Raw genomic sequence first — 27,422 nt, 5'->3', positions numbered from 1 at the left:
GCAGGGGCCCAAACACTTGGGCCATCTTCCACTGCTTTCCAGGCACAATAGAGAATGGGATCAGAAGTGGAATAGCTGGGACTCGAACCAGTGCCCATATGGGATGCTGGCATAGGAAGCAGTGGCCTAACCCACAATGCCAGTCACTTGTCCTTTTTATTGATTTGTGGTATTTTTATACAGCCTGACTTTTAATCTTTTGTCAGTTTGTCACTTGTTAGCAATGTCTTTTGATGTTTGTGATGAGTCTCTTATTTAAAGGTATGTATTTAAAAACAGAATTTAACTTTAATGTAGTCCAATATATCAGTCTTGTCTTTGTGATCTGTACTTTTGATGCCTTATTTAAGAGATCCTTTCTTATCTTGAGGGCATGAGGTTACTATGCTGCATGGTTTTCTAACCTTTTATAATTTCACTTATTCACTGTCTTTAAGTTTTTATATATTCTTGACTATACCTGAGCAATATTTATTTTTTTAAGATTTATTTATTTGAAAGAGTTACAAGAGAAGGAGGGAGGTGGGGCGGGGGGGAGAGAGAAGTCTTCATCCACTGGTTCACTCCCCAGTTGGCTGCAATGGCTGGAGCTGTGCTGATCCAAAGCCAGGAGTCTGGAGCTTCTTCCAGGTCTCCTACACTGGTGCAGGGGCCCAAGGACTTGGGCCATCTTTTTCTGCTTTCCCAGGCCATAGCAGAGAGCTGGATCAGAAGTGGAGCAGCTGGGACTCGAACCGGTGCCCATATGGGATGCCTGCACTGCAGGCAGCGGCTTTACCCACATGCCACAGCACCAGCCCCAATACTTAGTTTTAATTATCATAACGTTATGAGGGTACTTCAAAAGGTTTATCAAAAAATGGAATTAAAAGATAAATTTATTTTGTTGCAAAAAGCTGAAATTCGTGCATAAGATGGTTCTTCAAAGTTCATTAAATGCATGTTATGAAAACCTGGGTGAATTTCTAATATTTTTACACCCAACTAAACCTATCTTTTAATTTCATTTCTATAAACTTTAAACAGTACTTGTGTATAAAAACTTGACTTCTGTGAGGTCAGATCTCGCAGCTTGCCCTTTCTCCTTCTAAAAAATAATTTGCCATTCTCTGCCTTTGCTCTCTCAAACAAAACTGAGAGTCTTGACATGTTTTGAGGAAACCCTTGTTGGAGTTGGTTGAATTTAGAGATGAATTGGAGGATAATTTATAATTTTCCTATGTCAAGTTGTCTTACTAATGTTTTATAGTTTTTGTTTTTTTACTTAAGTCTTTAGTGGCTTTCCAGGTTTATTTGTTTTCCTACCAACATCTTAAATATTTTTACACTCAGAGATGTTAACTTTTTATTTGTGGACATACATGATAACTTCTTAGTTTTATTTTCCAATTGATTTCTAGTATATAGAAATACAAGTGAATTGCTATTTCTGATTTTGCATCTAACAACATTGCAAAGCTATCTTATTCTGATAATTTATCTGAAGATTCTCTGGAATTTACTGTAAACTCAAAATTTATAGCCTGTAAATTAGGCCTATTTTTCCTTTTTATTTTTATACTTTTATTTATTTTTTATATAACCACACTGATTTCTAGAATACAGTGCTGGGAGGAAGTGGTGATACTGAACATGCTTACACAAAGAAAATGCTTTCAAACTTTCACTATTGTAATGTTGCTACAGATGTTTGTGGATTGCCTTTATCAAGTTATTTCTAGTTTGCTAGTAGATTTTTTAAATTAAAAACTTGTTTATATGTTTGATTAATGTGTAATAGTTATTTACTTTTATGGGATACAGTGAAATATGTTTTTAAAGATTTATTTATTTGAAAGAGTTCCACAGAGGAGAGGTGGAAAGAGGATGGAGAAAGGATGGGTCTTCCATCCGCTGGTTCACTCTCCAATTGGCTGTAATGGCTGGAGCTGTGCTGACCCAAAGCCAGGAGCTTCTTCTGGGTCTTCCACGCAGGTGCAGGGGCCCAAGGACTTGGGCCATCTTCTGCATTCCCAGGCCATAGCAGAGAGCTGGATCAGGAGTGGAGCAGCCAGGACTGGAACTGGCACCCATATGGGATGCCAGCACTGCAGGTGGCAGCTTTACCTGCTATGCCACAGCATCAGCCCCAGTGAAATATTTCAACAAATGCACAAGTATAAACTGTACAAATCAAGCAATTAGCATTTCCGTTTCCTTATTTTTGGAGCCTCCTACCTATTCTCTTCCAGTTCTTTATGTAACATCTAATACACTATCGTGAACCACTGTCAGCACTGTGCTGTGAAGCAGTAGAGCCCTTTACCAGGTCAACTGTATTATATTTCATTTTTGAGATGCAGGATAGAAGGAGAGACTGTGACACAGAATGAGAGCTTCCATCTAATGGTTCATTCCCAAACTGGGGCTGGGCCAGGCTAATCTTTTTTTTTTTTTTTTTTTTTTTTTTTTTTTTTTTTTGACAGGCAGAGTGGACAGTGAGAGAGAGACAGAGAGAAAGGTTTTCCTTTTGCCGTTAGTTCACCCTCCAATGACCGCCATGGCAGGCACACCGCGTTGATCCGAAGCCAGGAGCCAGGTGCTTTTCCTGGTCTCCCATGGGGTGCAGGGCCCAAGTACTTGGGCCATCCCCCACTGCACTCCCAGGCCACAGCAGAGAGCTGGCCTGGAAGAGGGGCAACCGGGACAGAATCCGGCACCCGGACCGGGACTAGAACCCAGTGTGCCGGCGCCGCAAGGTGGAGGATTAGCCTATTGAGCCACGGCGCCAGCCTAGTGAATGATCTTCTTAATGTGTTTTTGGATTTGATTAAGCAGTGTTTTGTTGAGGATTTTTACACCTATGTTCATCAGTGCTATTTGTCAACACTTTTTTTCCTTTCTCATTGTGTCCCTATCAGGTTTTGGAGTGCAAGTAATGCTGGCATTGTAAAAATGAAAGATAACTCTTTAAAATGCAATTTTTTGAATAGTTTGAGAAAAATTATTCGGTAGAATTCGGCAGTGAAGCCATCTGGTCCTGGAATTTTCTTTGTTGGGAGACTTTTATGACTGATTCAATCACATTACTCGTTATTGATCTATTCAGGTTTTGTCTTTGTGGTTCAACTTGTGTAGAAACTTTTCAATAGGTTTTTCAGTTTATTGGTATATAGTTCATAATAGTTCCTAACGATCCTTGGTGTTTGTCTTTTCAGTTGTATCTCCTTTTTAATATGTGCTTTGATTTGAGCCTTCTCTTTTCTTTTAGTCTAGCAAAAATTTTTATCCGTTTCTTTCCAAACAACCAACTCATCATTGGCTTTTTGTATTCTTTAAAATCTCTATTTGATTTATTCTGCTTTAATCTTTGTTATTTATCCTACTAACTTTGGATTTGATGCTTTCCTTGCTTTAAAAAAATGTATTTATTTGAAAGTCAAAGTTACACAGGGAGAGGGGAAGAGGGGAAGGGAGTTGTGAGGAGGGGAGAGGGGGAGCTGAGAGAGGGACAGAGAGGGCTAACTTCTGTCCGCTGGTTCACTCCCTAGATGGCCATAAAGGCTGGGTCTGGGCCAGGCCAGAGCCAGTAGCTACTTCCAGGTCTCCCATATGGCTGCAGGGGCCCAAGGACTTGGGCCATCTTTCTTTGCTTTTCCCAATCCACCAAGAGAGCTGGATCTGAAGTAGAGCAGCCAGGACCCAAACCCAGGCCCATGTGGGATGTTGGAGTCACAGACAGAAGCCTTACATGTGCTATGTCACAATGCCAGCCCCTTCCCCCTTTTTAAAATTTATTATTATTTTTTATTTATTTGAAAGGCAAGGTTACAGAGAGAAGGAAATGGACAGAGATCTTCCATCTGCTGATCCAGCCCCAGCCTTTGCAGCCATTTGGGGAGTGAACCAAGCCAGAGCCAGGAGCCGGGAGCTTCTTCTGGGTCTCTCACGTGGGTGCAGGGGCCCAGTCACTTGGACCATCTTCTACTTTCTCGGGCACATTAGCAGGGAACTGGATGAGAAGTAGAACAGTTGGGACTTGAACAAGTGCCCGTGTGGGAGGCCGGCATTGCAGATGGTGGCTTTACCTGCTGCACCACAATGCCAGTCTCCTTGAGATGCATTGTTCAGTTGTTTGAGATCCCTTTATGTTTAATGTAGGTATTTACTAACATATACTTCCCTCTTACGGATGCTTTTACCGAGTCCCATAAGTTTTTCTGTTGTGTTTCCATTTTCTCTTTGAAGAATTTTTAGATTTCCTTTTGATTTCTTCATTTGCCTGTTTATTCAGAAGCATGTTTAGTTTCTATGTATAATTTTAAAGTTTATTGTTGATTTCTAGTTTTATTCCATTGTAAAAATACATGATAGGATTTTGATTTTTAAAAAATTTGTTGATGTATTTTGTGGTTTAATATAGCTTATCCTAGGAATGTTCCATGAACGGACAAAAAGAGTATGCGTTTTGCAACTGTCGAATGAAAAAAAATAATGAAACATTCTGAAAATGTCAGGTCCATTTATATTTGGTTCATAGTGTAGTTTAACTCTGTATGTTTGCTGATTGTTTTTTTATGAATGATCTGTCCAAAAGTGGGGTGTTGAAATCCCCACTATTATGATATCAGTACTTATTTCTGCCTTTAGATCTAATGTTTGTTTTATAAAACTAGACTTGTAATCCTTATCTTCTTGTTGAATTTATCCCTTGATCATCCTATAAAGCTCTTACCTCTTTTTCAGTTTTTCTTTTTTTCAGTATTGTATGTTTTTTAAAGATTTTTTTGAGAAGTAGAGTTACAGACAGTGAGAGGGAGAGACAGAGAGAAATGTCTTCTGTTCACTGGTTCATTCCCCAAATGGCTGCAACAGCAGGAGCTGCGCCAATCTGAAGCCAGGAGCTTCCTCTGGGTCTCGCACGCAGGTGCAGGGACCCAAGGAGTTGGGCCATCTTCCACTGCTTTCCCAGGCCGTAGCAGAGAGCTGGATGGGAAGAGGAGCAGCCGGGATAAGAACCGGTGCCCACATGGGGTGTTGGCACCACAGGCAGAGGATTAACCTACTGCGCCACAGCACCAGCCCCCATAGTTTTGTCTTAATGTCTGTTTTGTCTAATGGAAGTATAGCTACTCCTGTTTAGTTTTGGTTTTGGTTTCCATTTTTATGGAAGATGCTTTTCCATCCTTTGATTTTTTTCAATCTCTGTATGCCTGTCCTGGTGAAGTGAATTTCTTGTAAGCAGCATATTGTTGATAGCTGGGGATATTTTTTCTTTTTTCTCTTTTGTTTTTGCGTGTGTGTGTGTGTTTTCATTCAGCCAGTCTATCTTTTAACTGGGGAATTTAATTCATTTCCAGTCAAGGTTATTAGTCTTGTCATGTTGAAAAATGTCTTTGTATATTTAATATCCTTTTTTTTTTCTAGTGGGTCTTATGCTTTCACATGTTTTCATGACGGTAGTTCTCTTTCTGCGACTGCGGCAGGTGGGACTCCCTCAAGCATATTTTGGAAACCTGGTCTAGTGGTGCTGAGTCCCCTCAGCTCTCACCTAGAAAAGTCTTTACTTCTCCTTCTCTGATGAAAGCTGACTTTGCTGGGTATAGTATCCTTGGCCGGCAGTTCTTGGCTTCAGAACTTGGAATTTAGCATCCCCTTTGCCCCTGGCCTTGCAGGTTCTGCTGAGAAATCTGGTTCCTCCTTCGCTGTGACTTGATGCTTTTCTCTTGTAGACTGCAGAGTTGCTTTGTGTTGTACTTCTGTGAGTTTGGCTAGTCTGTCCATTGCCAGATAAAGACAGGCAGGTTTATGGGCTCTGCTTGTCGGGATGTTAGGTTTGTTTCTAGGTGATACTCATGCCTAGCACGTGGCCTTTTGTGTTCCTGATGGAATGCATTGGGTGGGGGCTCTCTTCTGAGATGGATCATTTTGGGTAGACCATACGCTCCGCCCCGTCTCCTGCACACACACAGCCTTCATGCCCCAGGACTGGGCAGGTGTCCCCCCCCCATAGGCAACTGACTTCTCACTTGGTTGTACCCTAAGATAGCAGTGGAGGATCCTTTCTCTGCCAAGGGCCCCGGATATTTACAACATGATTTAAGGGCCATAAAAATCATCAACTGAAAAATCGACTTTGTGTGGATTTACTGAATTTTGAGGCCTGCCTGTGATTGTGACTAAATGATTTATAGGCCTTACATGGCCCAGAGGCCAGGCATTGGCCACCCCTGCCCCAAGGCATCCAGTTTGTTCGTTTTCAGCCTTTGGAAATTTTTTGCCTTCTTGTTAGTTTTAGTGATTCATTTAAAAATATTTGTATTTTGTCTAGACTTTTAAACTTTTTTTAATTGAGAGGGCCATTCTGGTGCTCTTATAAAAGTAAAAAAAAAATCTCAATTGCTTCTTATAAATGTACTAAAGTCAAATTTTATTGGCTGTGATGGTTTTATAGTCCCAGGATTTTGAAATTAAGATACAAAAAAGATTCAGTAGGAATCTAATTGCTAAGATACTGCTGTTCTTCAAACTGAAGAGCTGACACCTGTGGTAGGACTGGGTATCCTTTTCCCTACTTAGCTCGGGTGCTCTAAGATGAGGATGCTGGGAGGAGGAGTCAGTTTTGGTGTTAATGATACTTGAATGATTCGGTTGAAAAGAACAAAAATACTGTGCTCCTTGAATTCACAACATTAAACACCCCTTTTATACCTGGTAGTTTCCTATCTTTGAGATGATTAAGATACCAGTTGTCATTCTGTACCAACTTTTTCGTGCCTTAGTTTCCTTTTTTGGAAAAATGAGATTATAGTAATACTAACCAAGGTCAGCATTTGGCATAGCAGTTAACACATTGCTTGGGATGCCCACGTGTGCTGTCAGAGTGATGGTTCTATTCCTGGTTCCAGCTTCCTGCTAATGGGTGCCTTAGGAGGCAGAGGTGATGGCTCAAGTTCTTGGTCCCTGCCACCCGTGTGGGAGACCAAGGTTGAGTTCCTGGCTTCTGGCTTCAGCTTGGTTCATCCATGAGCATTTGGGAAATAAAGCAGAAGATCTGTCTTTGTACTTTTCAAATAAATACAACAAATACATTTCAAAACAGAAAATTAACTCCTGGAGTCATTTGTAGGATTAAATGAGTAATGCATGTGTTGGCCTTTACATGGGGTCTGGCATATAATCGTGGAATAATGGTGGTTGCTGTTTGTGTTGTTATCTTCAATCAGAACCACACTTCTTATTCTGATGCATCTCAGGTATGTGCCCGTCAAAGACCTACTGGGAATTTATGAGAAACTCTACGGTAGAGAAGTCATCACCAAGCAAGTGATTGTTGACTGCTCATACCTTCAGTTCTTGGAAATGTAAGTGTGACCCAGAGGAAATTTGTGCCTGATCTTACCGTGACTTGGTTAGCACACTTGCCATGTTTCAGTTTCCTGAGTAGCTTTTTGGACCCACGGATTTTGCTTGTTCAAATGTGTGGTGGCAGGATAGTGGAAATGTGTGTGCGGAGGTTTTTGTTCATTGCTTGATTCATGTCTTGGAGGCAACTGCTACTCACCGTCAATTGACTGCTTGTCCTGCAGGTATGGTGAGGTGCTGGCTGTTTCCAAGGTAAAGGCTTTGTTCTTCTAAATCTTATTGGAGAAGATTGCACCAGTGCCAAGAACAGCATCTTCCTTACATCTTCTTCCCTCTCCTTCGGCCATAGCTTTATTCCACTTACTCTACGAAGTCTCCGTTTCTGGTGGAACAATTCCAGGAGTATTTCCTCGGAGGGCTGGATGACATGGCGTTTTGGTCCACTAATATTTACCGTGTAACAAGCTTTATGTTGGAGAACGGGACCAGGTAAACTGTTACTCAATGTCTCAGACCGATTTCTCCCTGCCTGTGGCTCCATGGCCAACAGATCTATCAGGTTTTTCAGCTGATCACATCACAAAGTGCTTTCCTGATCTATTCAAGGAGGAAAAGAATAGAAACTCAGTCATCTTAGGAAAAAAACCAGTTTCCTTCACTGATGACTGATGTGTCATGTCTTAGGGACAGAGAAAATATTGCAAAATGAGTGGCTTGTGGGAAATGGCTCAGCCAGGAGGTACTCGGCCTCCATAGCAGGTGTCCCATCTGCTTCCCTGGGGAGAACCCAGGTGGGGCTGGGTGCAGCTTCTCCGTCCCAAGTAGTTCCATGCTGCAGGCATGGTTCCTGGAGTAGTTCCTCTGCCTGCCTCTGGACTGGCTCCTCTGAGTTCAAGGGCTTCAAAGGTGCTTCACCTGACATGGAAAAGACAGGAGCAAACAGAAACCCAGCTAAAGCTGCCCCCACACTGTGGGTGCACTTGGAAGGCTAAGCCTGCTGTGGGAATCTGGCATCCACCCCAGAAGGGTCAGCAGCCTCACCTCCAGGCCCCTCTTTCCTCCTCCTCGGTGAGCTCGGGGCCCTGGAGGCCCTGACCAAGTGCTGGAAAAGAGGGCAGGCTGGGCTCGCCCCCACTCCCAGCCACAGTGGTTCCCATGCTGTCACAGAATTACTGGACTATATGCCTGAGGGAGCTGAGGTTTCTCTGAGAACCCATTTCCAGCCATTCTCTCATGCATGCACCATCCAACACTGCATTGTCGAACAATGTTGGAGACAGGGTTAGATAAGAAGCATTGTGGCTGGCGCCGCGGCTCACTAGGCTAGTCCTCCGCCTTGTGGCGCCGGCACACCGGGTTCTAGTCCTGGTCGGGGCGCTGGATTCTGTCCCGGTTGCCCCTCCTCCAGGCCAGCTCTCTGCTGTGGCCCGGGAGTGCAATGGAGGATGGCCCAGGTGCTTGGGCCCTGCACGTGCATGGGAGACCAGGATAAGCACCTGGCTCCTGCCATTGGATCAGTGCGGTGAGCCGGCCGCGGCGGCCATTGGAGGGTGAACCAACAGCAAAAGGAAGACCTTTCTCTCCTTTCTCTCTGTCTCTCTCTCTCTCACTATCCACTCTGCCTGTCCAAAAAAAAAAAAAAAAAAAAAAAAGGCATTGCAGGCAGTACCTTGCACAGGAATGGGTAGAGAGGGAAGCTGAGACCACAGAGCCCTGAGATGAACACTACACACTGGGTGGTGCTCCTTTGCCTGTATTCAATTAATATCAACCTTAATTATATATTGAAACAAAATTCCTTTTGGTAAGTTTTTCACTTGGTACATAGTAAACTTGTCTGTAAGACTCAGTGATTCACAATTTAGTAGGGGGAAACAAACCTGAGCATCCTTTTTAATATGGAAAAATTAGGGGTACATGAAAAAGTTCCTGGAAAAATGGAAAAGATAGGTTTGGGGTAGACACTTGGCTGAATGATTAAGCTATTGTTTAGGACATCGGAGTCCTACATTGAAGTACCCCGGATTTGATTCCTGTGTCTGACTCCAGACTCCAGCTTCCTGCTAATGCAGACCCTGGGATGCAGTGGTGATTGGGTTCCTACAACCCGCTTGGGAGACCTGAATCAAATTCCTAATTCTGGCCCCCGGCTGTTGCAGGCATTTGGGGAGCAAACCAGCAGTTGGGAGCATGTTCTTTCTCTCTCTCTCCACCTGTCAAATGCATAAAAATCTCTAAGTTTCTAAATTTTATAATTTATAAATGTATACATAAACATTTTCTAAGTTTTGCTATAAAAATTTGGAAATCCATGCATAGTTTTTTCATACTATGAATTTTCTGTGAGCTTTTTGAGGACACTGCATACATTTCAAGTCAATTTCCAAGCCCTCCTGTAGTTGTGGGGGTCCAGGTATCTGCTAGCTGGTTGTGGAGTAGAAAGGCTTTGGAATACGAGAGCCCTGCCACTCAATGCCTGAGTTATCTGAAGCAAGTTGTTAGCCCTCCGTAAGTCTTCATTCCTCATCTGTAAAAAGGGGTAATGATTCTGTCTTTACCAAAGGGTTGTTTCGAGTGTAAATGAGATTAAATCACTCTTGTAAAGGCTTTGTCATGTAGTCGGCACTTAAGGAATGTTGAATAGTAGTAGTATAATTGTTAATAGATGACAGGTAAGCTTCCATTGGAAGGATTTGTGGCAAATGGCTGTGTTACTGTGAGTGACCAGCATTTATGTGTTTGTCATCCACGTATACTGATCCTCAAGCTGGAGGATCTTTTTAGGTGTTTGTTTTTGGTTTGTTCTGCAAACCAAAGCTCAGAATAGGTGTGTAGCTGGATCTTGTTCCTTCTCATCATTTTTTCCTAATTAAAGAATGTTCCTTGTCTCTTGATCTCTGTCCTAATTTACCAAGGCATAAAATTGCATGAATTGGCTGCTTGTTTTCATATAGATACAAAGAAAACTTATCAATTTATGAAAATTTACAGGAAATTTGGAGAAAGTTCCAAAGAGAATGCAGATTTATGAAACAAAGTTACATATACTTTGTAAAAATGTTTATTTACTTTGATTTTTTTAAGATTTATTTATTTATTTGAAAGAGTTAAACGGAGAGAGGAGAGGCAGAGAGAGAGAGAGGTCTTCCATCTGATGGTTCACTCCCCAATTGGCTGCAATGGCTGGAGCTGCGCTGATCTGGAGCCAGGAGCCAGGAGCTTCTTCCAGGTCTCCCACACAGGTGCAGGGGCCCAAGGACTTGGGCCATCTTCTGCTTTCCCAGGCCATAGCAGAGAGCTGGATCAGATGTGGAGCAGCTGGGACTCAAAACAGCGCCCATATGGGATGCCAGTGCTTTAGGCCACAGCGTTAACACACTGTGCCACGGCACTGGCCCCTATTTTCTTTGATTTTACTTGAAAGGGGTAGGTAATGGAAGGATGGAGGGAGAGAAAGAAGGGAGAAGAGAGCAAATGAACATCTTCCATCCACTGGTTCACTACCCACATGTTTGCAATAGCTGGGCTTGGGCCAGGCTGAAGCCAGCAACTCCATCTGGGTCTCCCCGTGGGTGGCAGGGACTCAAGTACTTGAACCATCACCTACTACCTCCCAGGTGCATTAGCAGGAAGGTAATTGGGGAGTATAAATATTTTCTTAAAAACAGGAATTTTGCTACTTACTAACAAGTTATTTTCCAAAGCTGATTCTGTCACTTAGAAATCCTGGTGTGGTTTTCTAGAGGAACAGTGAGCGATGATAGTCCTATCACCAGACACAGCTCTGCTTGTCACAGCACGTGTCTACAGGTGCAGCATTAAACTGAAGCTGCGCTTGAATTTGGTTAGGAAGAGGGTTCAGAGGACCTTCCCCTCACCCGAGTGCTGGCCCCAGGAGAGACACCAGCAGGAAGTTTGTCCTTAGCGTCTTCCCACCTTTTTTGCAGAATTCCCTTTCTTTGCCCCACGTGTTTCATTTTACTCTCACACCAGGGACCTCCAAACACCTTCTTAAATGCAGCCCTCATTTCACAATGGTCCTCATGCCAATTCCCCACCCTAAAAGCTCTGCTCAGAGTTGGTGGAAGCCCCTATTGGAAAGCGTTCACACCTAAAAAGGAGATACTCCTACTGAATTACTGAATTCATGGGATTTTTAAGGATGAAATTGAGAAATGCAGGCATACTTGGGTCTGAACAGGCACAGCTGTGCACAAGGTGATGTGGTTAGAACCTAGTTTCTTGGACAGTCTTAGTAGACAGTAGGAGAGAGGCAGGCAGCAGGACTGCCTGTGCTCCTGTGACACTGTCCATAAGCTCCTAGAAGGTCACTTGAGGCCTTTTGGAGGTAGGTGGAAGTGTACTCTCAGATTCTTGTTAAAATTCACACTTGAAGGCACGGAAATACCTAACTCACTGTGTTTCCCCAGGGCCTGTTCCCTTCCTGAGAATCCTCTGTTCATTGCATGTGGTGGCCAGCAGAACAATACCTTCAGGTAAGTGGATTCTGAAACTGCTCAGGAAAAAGAACATCTCGCCCAGAGGTGCCTACAGAAGTCGAGAGCATGAGATCTGCAGACAGACAGGTGTAGGTTCCAATTCCAGCTGTGCCACTAGCAGCTGTGTGATTTTTAAACAATTCCCTTGGCTTTGAGTCACAGCTTCCTCCTTCTGCAAAATGGAAAAAAAAAAAAACCTGACATTCCTTGAATCAGAGTGAGTATGGATTGTGTGCAATGTGGAGATCAAGCAATTAACATATGAGGGGACTTCAGAAATTTCATGGAAAATGCATAATACACACAGTCTCTGCCTCTGTGACCCCAGCAGTGGATGCTGTCTCTCAAGGGAGCACATTCCATCCTTAATAAGTCTTTTTTTCCAAACTCATTTATTTGGTACCTTTTCAGTTCCTTCACGTAGGCATTGATTATTATGGACTGCCTTCTTAACGCTGCTTTTGCTGTATCCCATAGATTTTGGTTTGATGTATTGTCATCTTCATTTGTTTCCAGATATGTTTTGATTTCTCTTGATTGCTTCTATGACCCATTGCTCATTCAGGAGCATGTTGTTTAGTCTCCATGTGTTTATGTATGTTTTAGAGAATTTTGAGTTGTTGATTTCTAGCTTTATACCATTGTGGTCAGAGAAGGTGCATGGAATGATTTTTATTTTTTCAATTTGCTGAGACTTGCTTTGTGGCCTAGCATATGATCTAACCTAGAAAAAGTTCCATGCACTAATGAGAAGAATGTATATTTACCCCTGTGGGGTGAAAGGTTCTGTAGATCTCAGTTAGCTCCATTTGGTTTTTAGTGTCGATTAACTCTATTGTTTCCTTGCTGATTTTCTCTCTGGTTTGATCTGTCCATTGCTGAAGTCCCCCATTACTACTGTATTGGAGTCTATGTCTCCCTTTAGGTCTAACTTTTTAAAAAGTAGCCAGGTGCCCTGTAACTGGGGGCATATACGTTTATCATAGTCACATCTTCCTGTTGGATTGATCTGTTAATCATCACATAGTGCCCTCCTTTTCCTTTTCCTTTTCCTTTTGGCAGAGTTAGAGACAAAGGTCTTCCTTCCGTTGGTTCACCCCCGAAGTGGCCGCTATGGCCGGCACTGCCCCGATCCAAAGCCAGGAACCGGGTGCTTCCTCCTGGTCTCCCACACGGGTGCAGGGCCCAAGCACTTGGACCATCCTCCACTGCCTTCCTGGGCCACAGCAGAGAGCTGGACTAGAAGAGGAGCAACTGGGACTAGAACCTGGGGTGCCAGTGCTGCAGGCGGAGGATTAGCCAAGTGAGCCATGGCGCCAGCCCATCCTTCTTTTTCTCTTAACAGTTGTGTTAAAGTCTAGTTGTCTGATACTAGGATGGCTACACCAGCATTTTTCTGGTTTCTGTTAGCATGGACTATCTTTCTCTAACCTTTCACTTTCAGTCTGCAGGTAGGTTTGTTGGTGAGATGTGCTTCTTGTAAGCAGCACATAGATGGGTCTTGTTTTTCAATCCATTCAGCCAAGCTGTGCCTTTTAACTGCAGAATTGAGGCCATTTACATTCAAGGTGACTATTGATAAGTAACGACTTGGCCCTGCCATTTTATGTTTATAATTATTCCTATTGTTTACTTTTGATTTCTTTTGTACTTCTACTAGTGGATTTTCTGCCTTCTCATTCTGTCATAATGGTGGCCATGTTTCTGTTTATCTGTTTGTAGCACATCCTTAAGCATTCTCTGTAGGGCTGGACAAGTTTTGACATTCTTTCAATTTCTGTTTGTTATAGAAGGTCTTTATTTCACCTTCAACTCATAAATGTAAGATTTGTGGGTTGACAGGGTTTTTTAAGACATGGACTATTTCTCACCATTCCCTTATAGCCTGTAGGCTTTAAGATGAGAAGTCAGCTGTGAGTCTAATTGATGATCCTCTGTGCCATTTTTCTTGTGGCCACTTTAGAATCTGCTTTGTGGAGAGATTGACTACAATATGTCATGGTGAAGATCTTTTCTGGTCATGACTGATAGGAGTTCTATGTGCTTCCTTTATTTGAACATCTGTTTCATCAAATTGGGGAAGTTTTCTGTAATTATTTCACTAAATAGGCTTTCTATTCCCTTTTCTCTTTCCATTCCAGGCAAGTACTCCTAAGACCTGTATGTTTGAATTTTCAATTTTCTTTTTTTTTTTTTTTTTTTGTCTGACTGTAAGATAGATTCCCAAGATTCATTTTCTAGTTCGGATATTCTTTCCTCTGCCTCAACAACTCTGCTGATGAGATTTTCCACTGCATTTTTTATTTGATCCGTTGGATTCTTAATTTCTAAAATTTCATTTTTATTTCTCTTTATATTCTTGATTTCCTGGGAAACATTTTCATTCATGTCTTGTATAGTTTTCTTTAGTTTCTGGATTTGCTTCTGATTTTTTAAAACAATTGTATGATTAACTTGCTAAACTCCATTTCTGGCATTTGATCTCTTTATCTTTGCATTCTAACATTGAAATGTTATTGTGTTCCTCTGGGAAACTCATGGTGACTTCCCTATTGTTGAATTTTTTTTTGTTTTTTTTGCATTTTTGGAGTTTTTAAATTTTTCTTCTGTTGAGTTTTATTTTTGGGGGGGGTGATGCTTCTGTGGCTTCCTGTAATATCTGCCCTTTTAGTGAATACCAGGAGGTGTGTGGTGGGGGTGCCCTGGGGGCTCTAGGGTGGGACCAGTTTCCAGGGTAATGATTCCCAGCTATGCCCAGCAGTTTTTCATGTAGTCACCTAGGTCCCAAGATCTCGGCACCTGGGGTCCCCCAGACACTGCTCTTAGTGGGCACTGCTCTGTTCCTGGTAGTTGCCGAGCCATTCCTGGTTGATCAGAGACAGTGGGGGCTGTGGGCTGTTCCCTCCATTCCTAACTCTGGATCACACACTGTAGTCACTGGCTTAACGCCTGCCAGCTCTGCGTTCAGGTGCGCCGTCTCAGTGGGCTGTGTGTGCGTGCCTGCAGGCTTCCCTGGTGTAGTCCTGATTTCAAATGGCATCTACCCTCTCTCTGCCTGGTCCCGGGTCCCGGGTTTTGCTTTGCAGGGAGGTTGGTTTCGGTCAGCTGCCTTTCTGCCCTTCCACTTGGACTTCAGGTGACCACCAGCAACTGCTGGCTCCCTGGGTTCTCATCTGGACTTGCGCTATGCTCTTGCAGGTTCTAAACCCATAGATTGCTGCTGTCCATTCTGCCCACACCATCTCCACCCCTCCTTCGCCCCCCATCCCCCCCCGCCCCCAAAATTGCGGCTGGCTCGGCTATCCCCGTCTCCAGTTTTCTGAGCTCTTTGGGTACAGGCCATCACTCACCGCACCGATTCAAGCCGGTTCCTCTCTTCCTGTGGGCTCCCTGGGTGGTTTTCTCATCTAATCTCCATGGAGCGTATACCTCCTACGCTTCTCCTCCCTGTTTCTCCCTAGCCCTGCGAAGCATGGTGCTCCCTGATTCGCCATTTTCCAATTAGTATCCTTAGTCTTATCGAGTTTATGCACAACAACGCTGAGAAAGACTGGGGAAAAGCCGTATCTTGCAATTTCTCAGGAAGAGGGCAGACCTGACCCGTACTCTTAACAGCTGGAGCCAGAACTGGCCACCAACCATTCATTCACTTAACCGTACTGTTAGTATTGTCCATAAATATTTTTTAGTGAAATATACAAATAATAAGGTACCATGTGAGTCGTTAGGTGCCAGGATGTGGTTCAAGCCCTGTGACCAGCAAAGACAAAGAGAGCCCTGCTCTCTCTTAGGGCAGGTGCCCAGCTCGTGCTGGGCCCTGCACAACTGATGGTGGATACTGCTGAAGATTGGGGAGGAAAAGAACCAGGACCCTAATCCAGGCACAACAAAGTCTCCCTGGACTGGTGATGGTTCAGCTGGAATATTTAAGGGTGAGCCAAGGTTAGGTTCTCAAAAGAAGGTAGTGCCAGGAGAGGCCCTAGGGATACTGATCTTAGAGCTTCCCATCTTCACCATCGACAGAAATTGTGCAAATAGGGTTCAGTCAGCCCTTATTAATTGATTTGAAATGGGTAAGCGCTGTTCTTGTTCTGGTTTTTTTTTTAAAGATTTGTCTTATTTGAAATGCAGAGTTAGAGAGGGAGAGACAGAGATCTTCCATCTGCTGGTTCACTTTGCAAGCCACTGCCACAGCCAGGGCTGGGCCAAACTGAAGCCAGGAGCTTCTTCAGGTGTCCCACATGGGTGCAAGGGCCTAAGCACTTGAGCCATCTTCTGCTGCTTTCCCAGGTATATTAGCAAGGAGCCAGATCAGCACTGGAGCAGCCAGGACTGGAACCGGCACCCATATGGGAATGCCAGCATTGAAGCTGGTGGCTTTACCAGCCACGCCACAACGCCAGCCCCTCGTTCTGTTTTTAAACTGAACAGAACATGCCAATAGCCTGCCCCCGCTAGTTCCTGCACAGGGCCTTGCGTTCCCTTCTATCACCCACTTCTGGATCAGTGTGAGGTCTGACTGGCTGCCCGAGGTATCTGCTGTGCAGGCTGGTTAGAATATCTGAATGTGAGAATGTCTGCCATATAAATGATACCAGAATATCTTTAAAGATAATTCAGTATGCCTGTACCAGTGGCCCTGACCTCCACCCTAGCCGTGGACTTGTTGTGTGTAATGTTGCAGTCCCTAATGCTTTAGTAATCTGGAAGGAATTTGAGCCTTTTTTTCCCTACCCCATGCCGTGGAACGTTGAGGCTATAGAAGACGAAGATAGATTATCAGATAGAGTAGATTAGACAGCTTAGGTGGATTAGATAGGTAATCTTTTAAACCTTGGAAATATATTTACTAAAAGATTTTGTGGAGTCAGTTTTTCTATAGTTTTTTGTGATACTGCTCCTTTAACCTTCAGATGTGAAAGTTTTATGATCTTGGGGCTGGCGCCAGCATCTCCTGTTGGAGCACCGATTTGAGTCCTGTCTGCTCTTGCTTCCAGCCTAGCTCCCTGCTATTGCTCCTGGAGAAACAGTGGAGGATGGCCCCAGTGCTCGGGGCCTTGTCATCCCCCTGGGAGATCTGGAGGGAATTCCAGGATCCTGGCCCAGCCCTGGCCATTGTGGCCATTTAGGAGTAAACCAGCAGTTGGAAAATCTGCCTCTCCCTCTCTGTGTCTCACTCAAATAAATAAATTTTAAAAAGGGATTTTTTTAATGGCCCTTTAACCTGTGACAAGCTTGACACTATTTTTGAATTTAATTATTCAAGGGATTAGTTATTGGCCCAGTCTTAACCATCTTCTTCCTCTCTTTCTCCAACAGCTCAAAAGCTGTGAAAAACGATTTCCATAGGAATTTGACTCAATCCACAACTAAAGATATTAGAAGGAACATCAACTATACTGAACGAGGAGTGTTCTTTAGCGTAGACTCCTGGACTCCGGTGAGAATTTTCTGCTTGGAGCAGAGGGAGGACACCTCGTTTCTTGTGACATCCTGTTTTGCAGTGACCCTGTGTATTCAGTTGCTCATGGAAAGTCGCCTGTGCCTGTGCCAGGCCAGCAAGTACCCTGGCCTCCTGTTGTGGCTTATTTCAGAGTCGCCCTGAGTCTTGAGTCCAGACCTCATTGCCTCTGGCGGGTCTGTTGGAGCCCTGGGTGGCTCTGGGCACTGAGCCAGCCCTACTTTGGCCTTACCTCAAGTAGTGTCAGCACCATTGAAGGTTCGCTGTACACAGCCCCGGGCGGAGGGATGCCACTGCAAGCAAAATTCATCCCTGGGCTCATCTGGAGTGAAGACAGTGCACTGGGGGATGTAAAGCGAAAGAGAAATGGACCCCAACCTTTAGAACACTTAAGTAGGGGATGACAAATACAGAAATAACCATTGTGTGGGTAGAGTATAATAAATACGATGGTGGGCTGGTGGAATGGATAAGGAGAGAAATTTTTGCCTTGGAGACAATCAGAGTGGGCTTTGTGAAAGAGGTGGTGTTTGAGTTTGACCAAGAGCAGTAGTTAGCGTTTGATCAGTGAGGGAATGCATTTCTGGTAGTGAGTTGGGAAAGTTTCAGGATGTTTGAGTAGTTTCGTTTGGAACACAAGACCGGGGATCTAAGAACGGCTTGGGAAGGGTAAATGGGCACTGCGTTAGGTCAGGCTCTTAAAATCAGAAGGGTTCAGACCACACAGTGGTGACATCTGTAAGGGTGGACAAGAGTCTACACAGGACCAGCTGCAGGGGCCCCGCACTTGGTTTAATGCTCTGTCATCACTGGCTTAAAATTCTTACCATCGGAGCAGAGGGCTCTTTATTTATGTCTTGTACTGGGATCCCCAAATTACGTTGCTGGTCCTTGACCTGGAAACCTCCATCAAAGCACCTGTTGGTGTCTTACTGTATTTAGATTTGTCTCCTTTATGAAAAATTGAGTTCTGTAAGGAGGGAGCTCCTATTCTCGATGCCTGTCTTGGTATCTGGGTCAATGAGCGAGCTAGAATTAAGCTCTGGGGTGTACAATCTCTTTGCAGCCTGCCTGTAGGAGTAGTAGGGGAGGAGCAATGGTCTCGGGTCCTGCACTACCCCCTGGCCTGGGCTCACCCAGCCACCTCGTGGCTCTGAGCTGATCTGCCCTGCTTTGGGGCAGGCCTGGGAAGTTGTATGGTCTTGGGTCACCCTTGGGTAGACGTAGAGCTGCATCCCTGAGACTTGGGTGGATTCAGTGCTGCCAGCCTGCTTAGGGTCACTCCAGCCTGCACGTGTGTCTCTGCAGTAAGCATGTTAAGGACATTGAGTATCCTGGGGGAAGGGGGAGATGGGGGAGGACTGGTTGTCACCCACATTCTTCAATGTACAGCTCCCAACACCCTGCAGATGATCTCTCATGCCCACCTGGCTTTTGGAGGCTTGGGCTTGAAGCAGCTTGGTGTGGTTTGGAGGTTTTTTTTTTCTTTTTCTTTTTATAGGCAGAATGGACAGTGAGAGACAGAGAGAAAGGTCTTCCTTTTCCATTGGTTCACCCCTCAATGGCCACTGCGGCCAGCGTACTGCACTGATCTGAAGCCAGGAGCCAGGTGCCTCTCCTGGTCTCCCATGCGGGTGCAGGGCCCAAGTACTTGGGCCATCCTCCACTGCACTCCTGGACCACAGCAGAGAGCTGGCCTGGAAGAGGAGCAACCGGGACAGAATCCGGTGCCCCAACCGGGACTAGAACCCCAGGTGTTGGCACTGCAGGCGGAGGATTAGCCTAGTGAGCCACGGCACTGGCTGGAGGGTATTTTTAACAACCTAGTGTTTTCTAGCTCATTTGTTTGGAAAATAAAAGGTTTATATACACAAGTACAATGATTGTCATAAATTGAACGAACAGCATTGTCTTTTCTAAAAGTTCAGTCTGTACAAATAGTTTTGCTTGATTAGGTTCTGCAAATCGGTAACCTAAGAGGTTTGAAGTAAGACCCAGCTAACTCTCTAAAGCAGTTTTAAAAAAGATTTTGAAAAGTCACCAGAAAACACCCCAACATGGAGTTAAGGGAAAGGTTTCTCACTGGGTGGGGGAAACCGGACAGGCCAGAGGGAGAGGGCGCGAGAGCACGCCCTGTTAGTCTTGCAGGGGATAGGGAAGTAGAAGCAGCGAATCCTGTTGGGGTGGGGCTGGAGCTGACACTTGTGGTTGGACCATTTGGTCACCTGACTCCTAGCCAGCCAGGCTGGGCTAGGACTGAAGCTTACGGTACAAGGTGGTAGCAGGGGCTAGAGCCTAAGATGGCGCCACAGGTAAGAAGCACCATTATTGTGTTTGAAAGAGTTACAGCGAGACAGGGAGAGACAAGAAGAGATATCTTCCATCTGTTGGTTCACATTCCAATTGGCCATATCAACCAGAGCTGGGCTAGGCTGAAATCTGAAGCCAGCAGTTTCATGCTGGTCTCCCATGTGGGTGCAGGGGCCCAAGCACTTGGGCCATCTGCTGCTGCTTTTCCCAGACACATTAGCAGAGAGCTGGATCAGAAATGGAGCAGCCAGGACTGGAACCAGCACCTATATGGGATGCTGGCGCCACAGGCAGCAGCTTTACCAGATCTGCCACGGTGCTGGCCCCTACTGAGCCATTCTTGACTCCCTGGGCTGCATCCCTCTTGATGGTGCTGAATGGCCTTTTGATGTGCTGTTGAATTCTGCTTGGGGATTTTTACATCTCTGTTCATCAGGGATAATGGCCTGTGGTTTTCCTTGTTGTAATGAATCTCCTTTTTCAGGATTCCTTATCATTCGCGTACCAAGCTTTGGAGGAGAGAATTCGGACCATGTTGACGGGCAGCTCTGGGGAGCCGCTGAAACACATCACCAGCCCCTCAGCATCTTACTACCTGTCATCGCCCTATGCGAGGCTGGGTTGGTATGTGTGCGTGTATCTCACTTGTTGCTGTGTCTGTGTGTTACTCTCATTCAGTCATTCAGCATATTTATTTGTTTGAAAGTCAGAGTTACAGATAGAAGGAGAGGCACACAGAGAGAGAGGCTTCCATCCGCTGGTTCACTCCCCCAGTTAGCTGCAAAAGCCAGATCTGAGCTGATCCAAGGCCAGGAGCTTCCTCCAGGTCTCCCATGTGGGTGCAGGGGCCCAAAGACTTGGGCCATCTTCTACTGCTTTCCCAGGCCATAGCAGAGAGCTGGATTGGAAGTGGAGCAGCCAGGACTTGAACCAGTGCCCATATGGGATGCTGGCACTGCAGGTGGCAGCTTTACCGGCTGCGCCACAGTGCTGGCCCCTCATTTAGCATATTTTAAACAGTGTCTGTCAGCACCCGATTTCCCAGTCAGTTCACCATCAACAGAAGCATTAGTGGACAAGTTATTATACGGTGAAAGGATCTCCTTAAAGTTAGTCAAATATGCTTCACATGCAAGATTTCACTTTGACGGCAGGAAAGCCTTAGAGTATTTGTAAAGCTCAGACATACTTGGAACTCTATTGCCACAGTGTTTTTTTTTTTTTTTTGCAGTCTAATGACCTTAGAAAAATTTAATCAGATAGTTACTTTAGTGGTTTGGATATTGTAACTTGACATGGTAAAAGCCATGGTACCCCAGGATAACCTTACAAACAGAAAGTTAGAGCCCAACAATGTGCAAGTAACTGTTTTCGGGAGATTTTTGTTGAAATCAGGCTTCTTGAATCCCATTTCCTCCCAACAAACAGCTGACCGAATCTTTCCTTTTTAAGCCACTCATGCATTCAGCTCCAGCCCAGGCTGCGGGAGGCAAATGTTCCCTCCGCACCATTCACTCCCTTGGGACTGGCAGCTCCTCTTGACTGCCTTCCTGGGCTGGCAGCTGTACCAGGACAGCCGCCCAGGGCCTCTGCCACCCAGCGCCAAGCCTCGGGGGTGCAGAGAGCAGCTGCTGCTCTGTTGGGGGGTCTGCCCCACCTTCCCGGCACCCCAGCTTTCAGAAACTACACTTCCCTTTTGCTGTCTCCTGAATTTGTTCCTTGTGCGGCTGCATAAACTAGAATAAACAGATGCCTTTGGGCCTTGCCAGCCCCAGTAGTGGCATGTGAATCATGGACCGTGTTTACCCAGATTTGTAATGGGTAGGTCATGGGACCTCATTTAGGGGACACTCGCTAAACATATTGGACGCTTGACTTGGTCTAAAACAAGGCACCTCTGTGCTATGGTAAGAATAAACAGGGTATGTGACACGAGCGGAACTCTGATGGGTAGCAAATTGAAATGGGTTGAGCAGATCAGAAAGCAGCCCGTGCCCTTTCCTGGAGGCCTTGGCTGGGCGCAGTTGTCCTGTCTGTCCTGACGCACGGCCTGGGTTGTGCTTCGGCTGCACTGGGAGTCACACGGAGCACTTCATGCCCTGGGAGACCACTTCTCAGCTGCTCTTGTTCTGTGGCACAGGAATGCCTACGGGCCTTGATTCACCCGTTTTTGTTTTGTCTTCCCCCTCGGAGAGAGAGGCTGTGAATTGCACAAACAATACAGGCTCAGGGGGAGTAGTCAGCGGTGGTAAAGTGAGAGGAGTGAAGACTCTGGATTCTAGAAAGGAAAGAAGCAGGAAGTATAGCTCATAGTGCTCACTGGCTGGAATGGGTGCTCTCCTCTCCCCCAAGGACAATGGTCTCTGCTGACCTCAACCAGGATGGATATGGTGACCTCGTGGTGGGGGCCCCAGGCTACAGCCGCACTGGCCACATCCAGATTGGGCGTGTGTACCTCCTCTATGGCACCGACCTGGGCCTGCCCCCCATCGACCTGGACCTGGACAAGGAGGCCCACGTGATCCTGGAGGGCTCCCAGGTGAGAAAGCCTCTCGTATTCTCTCTGCTGGGGCTCAGAAAGCCCCTGCCCACGTGTCTTGGCAGATTTTCCAGGCTGAACGGGTGCCAGCAATAGGAACAGTCACAGTAGCTAACAGCTGGTGGCCCACATGGGTGTGCACTGTTCATTTGAAAAATCCTCATGTCATTGACTTCGTCCCACCACTAACTGCGTGTTCAGTCTGAGGCCTTCCATAAACAAGTGTGCTGCTGAGGACTGCGTCGAGTGGTCAGTTGGGTTGTGATTTCTAGATAATACAAAACCTCTTAATTCTTGCTTTGTAAACATCTTGGATTCACAGAAAACTTGTAAAGGAAGCACAAAGAGTTCTCTGTACCCATCACCAGGTTGTCCCTACATTAATATCTTAGATAATTATGGTATACTTGTCCAACATGGGGGAAAAATCGGTTTTTTCACTAGTAATGAAGCTGCAGACTTTGTGCAGATTTCATTCCTTTGTTTTAAGTGGCTATGCGTCACCAGGGAAATCCACAGTGACTGTACACACATTCCTCGTGGGACCGGAGCACTGATTCCTATTGGGAATATTAGGGTCCCAGAAGGCTTTCCAGACATCAGAAGCAATGGTCCTTAAGAATAGCAAGGAAGGGCTGGAGCATGGGGTTCTCGCGGCGACACTGGTCTGGCACTGCACGGTGTGAGTGTGAGCCATCCAGGAAGGAAGCCTGGACTGGGGTTCGATTCTGGTTCTTGTCCCACGCAAGCCACTTGTGTTTTTGCTGTGAAGTTAATGCTATAGCAGAGATAACATCTTTTCAAAACAAGTACAGTGGTGCGTGTTCTAGCGTAGGCTGTGGAAACGGGCAGTGGCCATCATTGTGGGGTCCCCCAGTCTCAGGGGCTGTCCCCTTTTCTAGAGAATTCCATGCACCCATTCCTCTTGCTTCGTGGTCTCCACAAAGCTGTTCATATCAAACCTTTGGGTGGATCTAATCCTCTGGAATCACTCAGATGGGAATATGAGAGGCAGCTGCTTCCTGAGGATGCTAACCTTGGGCAAGGAGGGAGGTGGCTCTGGGCCCTCCTCCTCCAGTGGCCTGGAAGATGTCCGGGTTCAGGTGTGGACAGGAGAGGCGCCCTTTGTTCCAGCCCTGGGCTGGTGTGAGCTCCCTCAAGGAGTGTCTGCTTGGGAATCCTGCACTCTGGGAGTGTCTGGCTGAGTGGCAGGAGGATGGCACAGCTGTAGTTTTGAAAGAACTCGTCCTTGGAGCAGGCCTGGCCGTGGGTCTCTACCCTGCCACAGTGTGCCTGGAGTCCCTGGGGCGATCAGGTCTTGTTTATCAAGTTCCTGTCTTGTGCAAGGGGCAGTGCTCGGAGATGCCACTGCACATGGGGTGGAGAGATTGGCCAAGAGGTCCCAGACGTGGGCACCGGGCGTGTGTGGTACGTGGCATGCATCACCCTGTGAGTCTGTCAGGAATGTCCCAGTAGAACTGCAGAACCTAGCGAATTACTTGGAGGCGTAGACTGATCCTGGACAGCGTGAGAAGAGAGAGCTGGAAAACCTACCCGGGGAGAAAACCATCCCTGCACAGAGCAAGTTTCCCGTCTGTAAACTGTGACAGTGGGGCAGCAAGCAGCTGCCCTAGTCCATGGGAAGTGGCCGGAGCAATGCCTCCCAGTGCACCCATGGGGTTGCTGGCCAGAGCGGGAGCCCCAAGGGCAGGCTTCTGAGTATCTGAAGTGGTACCTAGTGCAGCTGGGAGACTGAATTTGAAAGTTTATGTCGTGGTATTCCGTGATGGTCACTGGCAGCGGCCAGCATGGCCCTGGCACACCCTGAGTGCCCGTAGATGTTGCTGGGGCCCCACGGTGACTGTTTTGGATACTTTTGAAGATGAGTGTGGTGAGGTCCGTAGGGGTGGGTGTGCACAGGACCATATTCTCCCAACCTGGAACTCAAAAAGGACCGGCTCAGTGCTTCCTGGGCAGCCTGAGTACCTGGACACCCCTGGGGCAGGACCCCCAGCCGAGGCGTTGTGGGCTCCAGGCTGCTGTGGTCCTGGGTGATGGGCAGGCCCCTAGCCCTGTCCAGCCCAGGGAGTCTGGAGTGTTATTCCCAAGGCTGGGGCTCCCCCCCACCCCTGCCCTGCGAGATAACCTGTGTCTCTTCAGCCTGCAGGTCGGTTTGGCTCAGCCTTGGCCGTGTTAGACTTTAACAAGGACGGGGCGCTTGACCTGGCTGTGGGTGCACCCTCCGTGGGCTCTGAGCAGCTCACCTACAGAGTAAGGCTACGGGAAGTGGGAGTGGGGGGTGGGAGGGGAACTGACCAGTAGCATGGTGCATGTCCCCAGGCAGGTGAGGGGGACAGACTGGTGTATTTGAGATCAGAGGTACAACGGGCTGGGTGGGGAAGGCTTCGTGGGAGAGATGGGAACTCAGCCGGGCCTGGCAGTGGGCAGGGGTGAGTGAGGCTTCCTGCAGAGGCACTGCGTGTCCGCTGTGGCAGCTCCTGAGCGACACGAGAGGGAGGCAAACACGGAAGTGACGGGATTTTTAAAAACTTGACTTCAGCCCGCAGCAATGCGTAGGATGGGTGTCTGTCCCTCACTGTGCTAACTGCAGGGGAAGGGGATGGTTATTTCCCGGTCGGTCCTCTGTGCTTTGCCCTTAATTGGGGTTTCTGAGTCGCCTCCTGAGCCTGATGCTCTCCGATGATTCCCCTGTCTAGGGTGCAGTGTACGTCTATTTCGGTTCCAGACAAGGAAGGATGGCTTCCTCCGCTAACGTCACCATCTCTTGCCAGGTAGGTTTACTGCTTGGTCAGACACAGATCTTAGACCTTGCTGAGCAGGTGTTGAGGATGTAGGTAGGAGAAACCGCATCCCACAGGGGAGTGCTGCCTGCGTTTGAGCTCCAGCTCCTGACTCCAGCTTCCTGCCAACAAGGACCCTGGGAGGCAGCAGGTGATGGCTTAAGTCACCGGGTTCCTGCCACTCATGTGGGAGACTTGGATTGAGTTCCTGGCTTCTGCTTCTGCCCCAGCCAGTCACTGTGGGTGTCTGAGTAGTGAACCAGTGGGTGGGAGCTTTGTCTTTCTGTAGTTCTTCAATAAATAAACTTTAAACAATTCTTTAACGCAGAGCTAGGTGCGTCCCAGTAGCCTCTGGGGCTGGGTGACGCATGCTTTCCTGGCTTCCTCTAAAGGACGTCTACTGTAACTTGGGTTGGACACTCCTGGCTGCAGACATGAATGGAGATGGTGCCCCTGACCTTGTGATTGGCTCTCCTTTTGCACCTGCTGGAGGGAAGCAGAAGGGGATTGTGGCTGCGTTCTATTCTGGCCCCAGCCAGAGTGACAAAGGTAGTGCCTCGGGGCAGGGCGGGGTGGGGTGGGGGTGGAGGGATGGGTGGAAACTAGCTCTGCTCTGTGTCTGTGACAGCTCCTCTTGTGTGAGGCTTTGTCTCTCTTCCACGTTCTGTATCATTTCACCAAACTTGCCTAACCATCGCTTCCTCGCTCAGGTACTCTGACAAGTGACGTGGATAGAACCACAGGGTGCAAAAAGTGGCCCGATGCAGAGGGCACCGCTAGGTCATCTCAGAGTCCCTCAATGCACAAGAGAAGCACCTGGGACCTTAGGTGTGCCCCAGAGCAGGGTCATTGCAAACAGCATCCTCCACCCCACAGAAGCGAGCTCCAGAAATGTGTTCACTTCTGATGTTGGAGTCCTGGGAAGCCATGCAAGAGCCCAGCAGGAACCAACTCGTTACGTGTTTGCCTAAAAGAGGAGCCCTGTTGGCGCCGGCTGGCCTTCTCACTTAGAGCCAAGGGGCTGGCTGTCTTTCCTAGGGGACCTGGATGTGGAGGCTGCTGACTGGAAGGTGGCAGGGCAGGAGGACTTCGGCTGGTTTGGGTACTCCCTGCACGGTGCCAGGGTGGACAACAGAAGCTTGCTGCTGGTCGGGAGCCCCACCTGGAAGAACGCCAGCCGGTGGGTGCTGGTGTCGGGTGGGGACCAGCGAGGACGGGGCACAGAGGCTCGCTGTGGTGGGGCCCAGGGAGTGGGGGGTGTGGGGAAAGGGGTGAAGATGTCCTCGTCCTTCGAGGGGAGGTGACGGCTCTCGGGCAAGGTTGCAGGTCTGGTAAATCAGCGTATGCCTTTGCTCGGGTGGCCTTACAGGACCACAGAAATGTAAATGTTTATTATCTCACTGCTGTGGCAAGTCCAGTGTTAGGGTGTCCGCAGGGCTGGCTTCTCCTGAGGTCCCTGTCCTAGGCTTCGTCTTCTCCCTGTGTCCTTGCAGGGTCGTGTCCTATGTGTGTCCTGATTTCCCCTAGTGTGAGGGCTTCAGTCCTACTGAGTTAGGGCCCAGCCCAGGGACCTCATGTTAACCTGATCGCCTTCCCTGATAGGCTCGCATCCAGAGGACCTGGGGTTCAGCCTGCAACGCAGGGATCTGGGGCGGGGGGCACAAGTCAGCCCCATCTGCATTTGCTGTTGGGAGGCGGGCAGATGGGTGTGGCCTCGCTGCTGGGGTTTTCCCTCCATAGACCCCACAGGGCCAGAGCCACGATCCTGGGATGGACAGCGTGGGTGAGGGAAGGGAGTGTATCTGATTTTTCCCTCCAGCCTGGATGTCTGGCCAGCTCGGTCCCCTGTGCTTCCTTCTATGTCAAGGTTCTTGGTCCACAGCCATGACGAGAATAAGAACCTGGGCCGAGTGTACGGCTACTTCCCACCCAGCTACCAAAGTGAATTTACCATTTCTGGAGATAAGGTACGGCGGCCCCTCGGTCCCCGCCAAGAGCAGACGCCCCAGAGAACAGTTCTCAGGTGTAAGGTGCTGATCTGCCACGTTTCACAGGCAATGGGGAAACTGGGCACTGCACTGTCGAGTGGCCACGTGCTGATAAACGAGACCTTGACCCAGGTGCTGCTGGTCGGGGCCCCAACTCACGGTAGGTCATCTGCCTGTACGCTATACTTCCTTTCGGTCATATGGGACAATGTATGAGACCTGGAGCCAGACAGAGCTGGGCTGAAATATTCCCATGTTTCCTTAATGGCAAATCGAATAACTTAAGTCGTCATCTGCCAAACACAGATGATAGTGCCCATGTCGGGAAACTTGTTGAAAATGACTCAAAAGGAACTCGGCCTCTATCCCTTTGGGCTTGGAGCTACAGTAGACTTTCATAAGTTGGTTCACCAGGAATAGGTCTGCTCTAAGCACACACCTTACTAAACCATTATTATATTTATTTTATGGCAACAGAGT

The 27,422-nt window shown here is 47.1% G+C and overlaps 1 protein-coding gene across 4 annotated transcripts in view; it reads left to right on the top strand.

Moving 5' to 3' along the window:
• GPLD1 (glycosylphosphatidylinositol specific phospholipase D1) overlaps positions 1–27,422 on the top strand; it is a 64,090-nt gene that overhangs the window by 23,770 nt on the left and 12,898 nt on the right. For all 4 annotated transcript variants that reach the window (XM_008262505.5, XM_008262504.5, XM_008262501.5 and 1 more), the window contains 13 exons: positions 7,236–7,343; positions 7,569–7,596; positions 7,694–7,833; positions 11,775–11,840; positions 17,163–17,283; positions 20,099–20,238; positions 21,967–22,153; positions 24,314–24,424; positions 24,871–24,945; positions 25,347–25,503; positions 25,993–26,134; positions 26,822–26,921; positions 27,009–27,102. In XM_008262505.5, coding sequence (XP_008260727.2) covers positions 7,236–7,343; positions 7,569–7,596; positions 7,694–7,833; positions 11,775–11,840; positions 17,163–17,283; positions 20,099–20,238; positions 21,967–22,153; positions 24,314–24,424; positions 24,871–24,945; positions 25,347–25,503; positions 25,993–26,134; positions 26,822–26,921; positions 27,009–27,102 — 1,469 coding nt within the window. The remainder of the gene's footprint in view (positions 1–7,235; positions 7,344–7,568; positions 7,597–7,693; positions 7,834–11,774; positions 11,841–17,162; positions 17,284–20,098; positions 20,239–21,966; positions 22,154–24,313; positions 24,425–24,870; positions 24,946–25,346; positions 25,504–25,992; positions 26,135–26,821; positions 26,922–27,008; positions 27,103–27,422) is intronic.

Source organism: Oryctolagus cuniculus, chromosome 5, assembly GCF_051225735.1.
Source record: "Oryctolagus cuniculus isolate XC-2025 breed Fujian yellow rabbit chromosome 5, ASM5122573v1, whole genome shotgun sequence".
Taxonomy (NCBI): Eukaryota; Metazoa; Chordata; class Mammalia; order Lagomorpha; family Leporidae; genus Oryctolagus; species Oryctolagus cuniculus.
The sequence above is the reverse complement of the archived record's forward strand: the minus strand, read 5'-3'. Positions and strand labels throughout refer to the sequence as shown.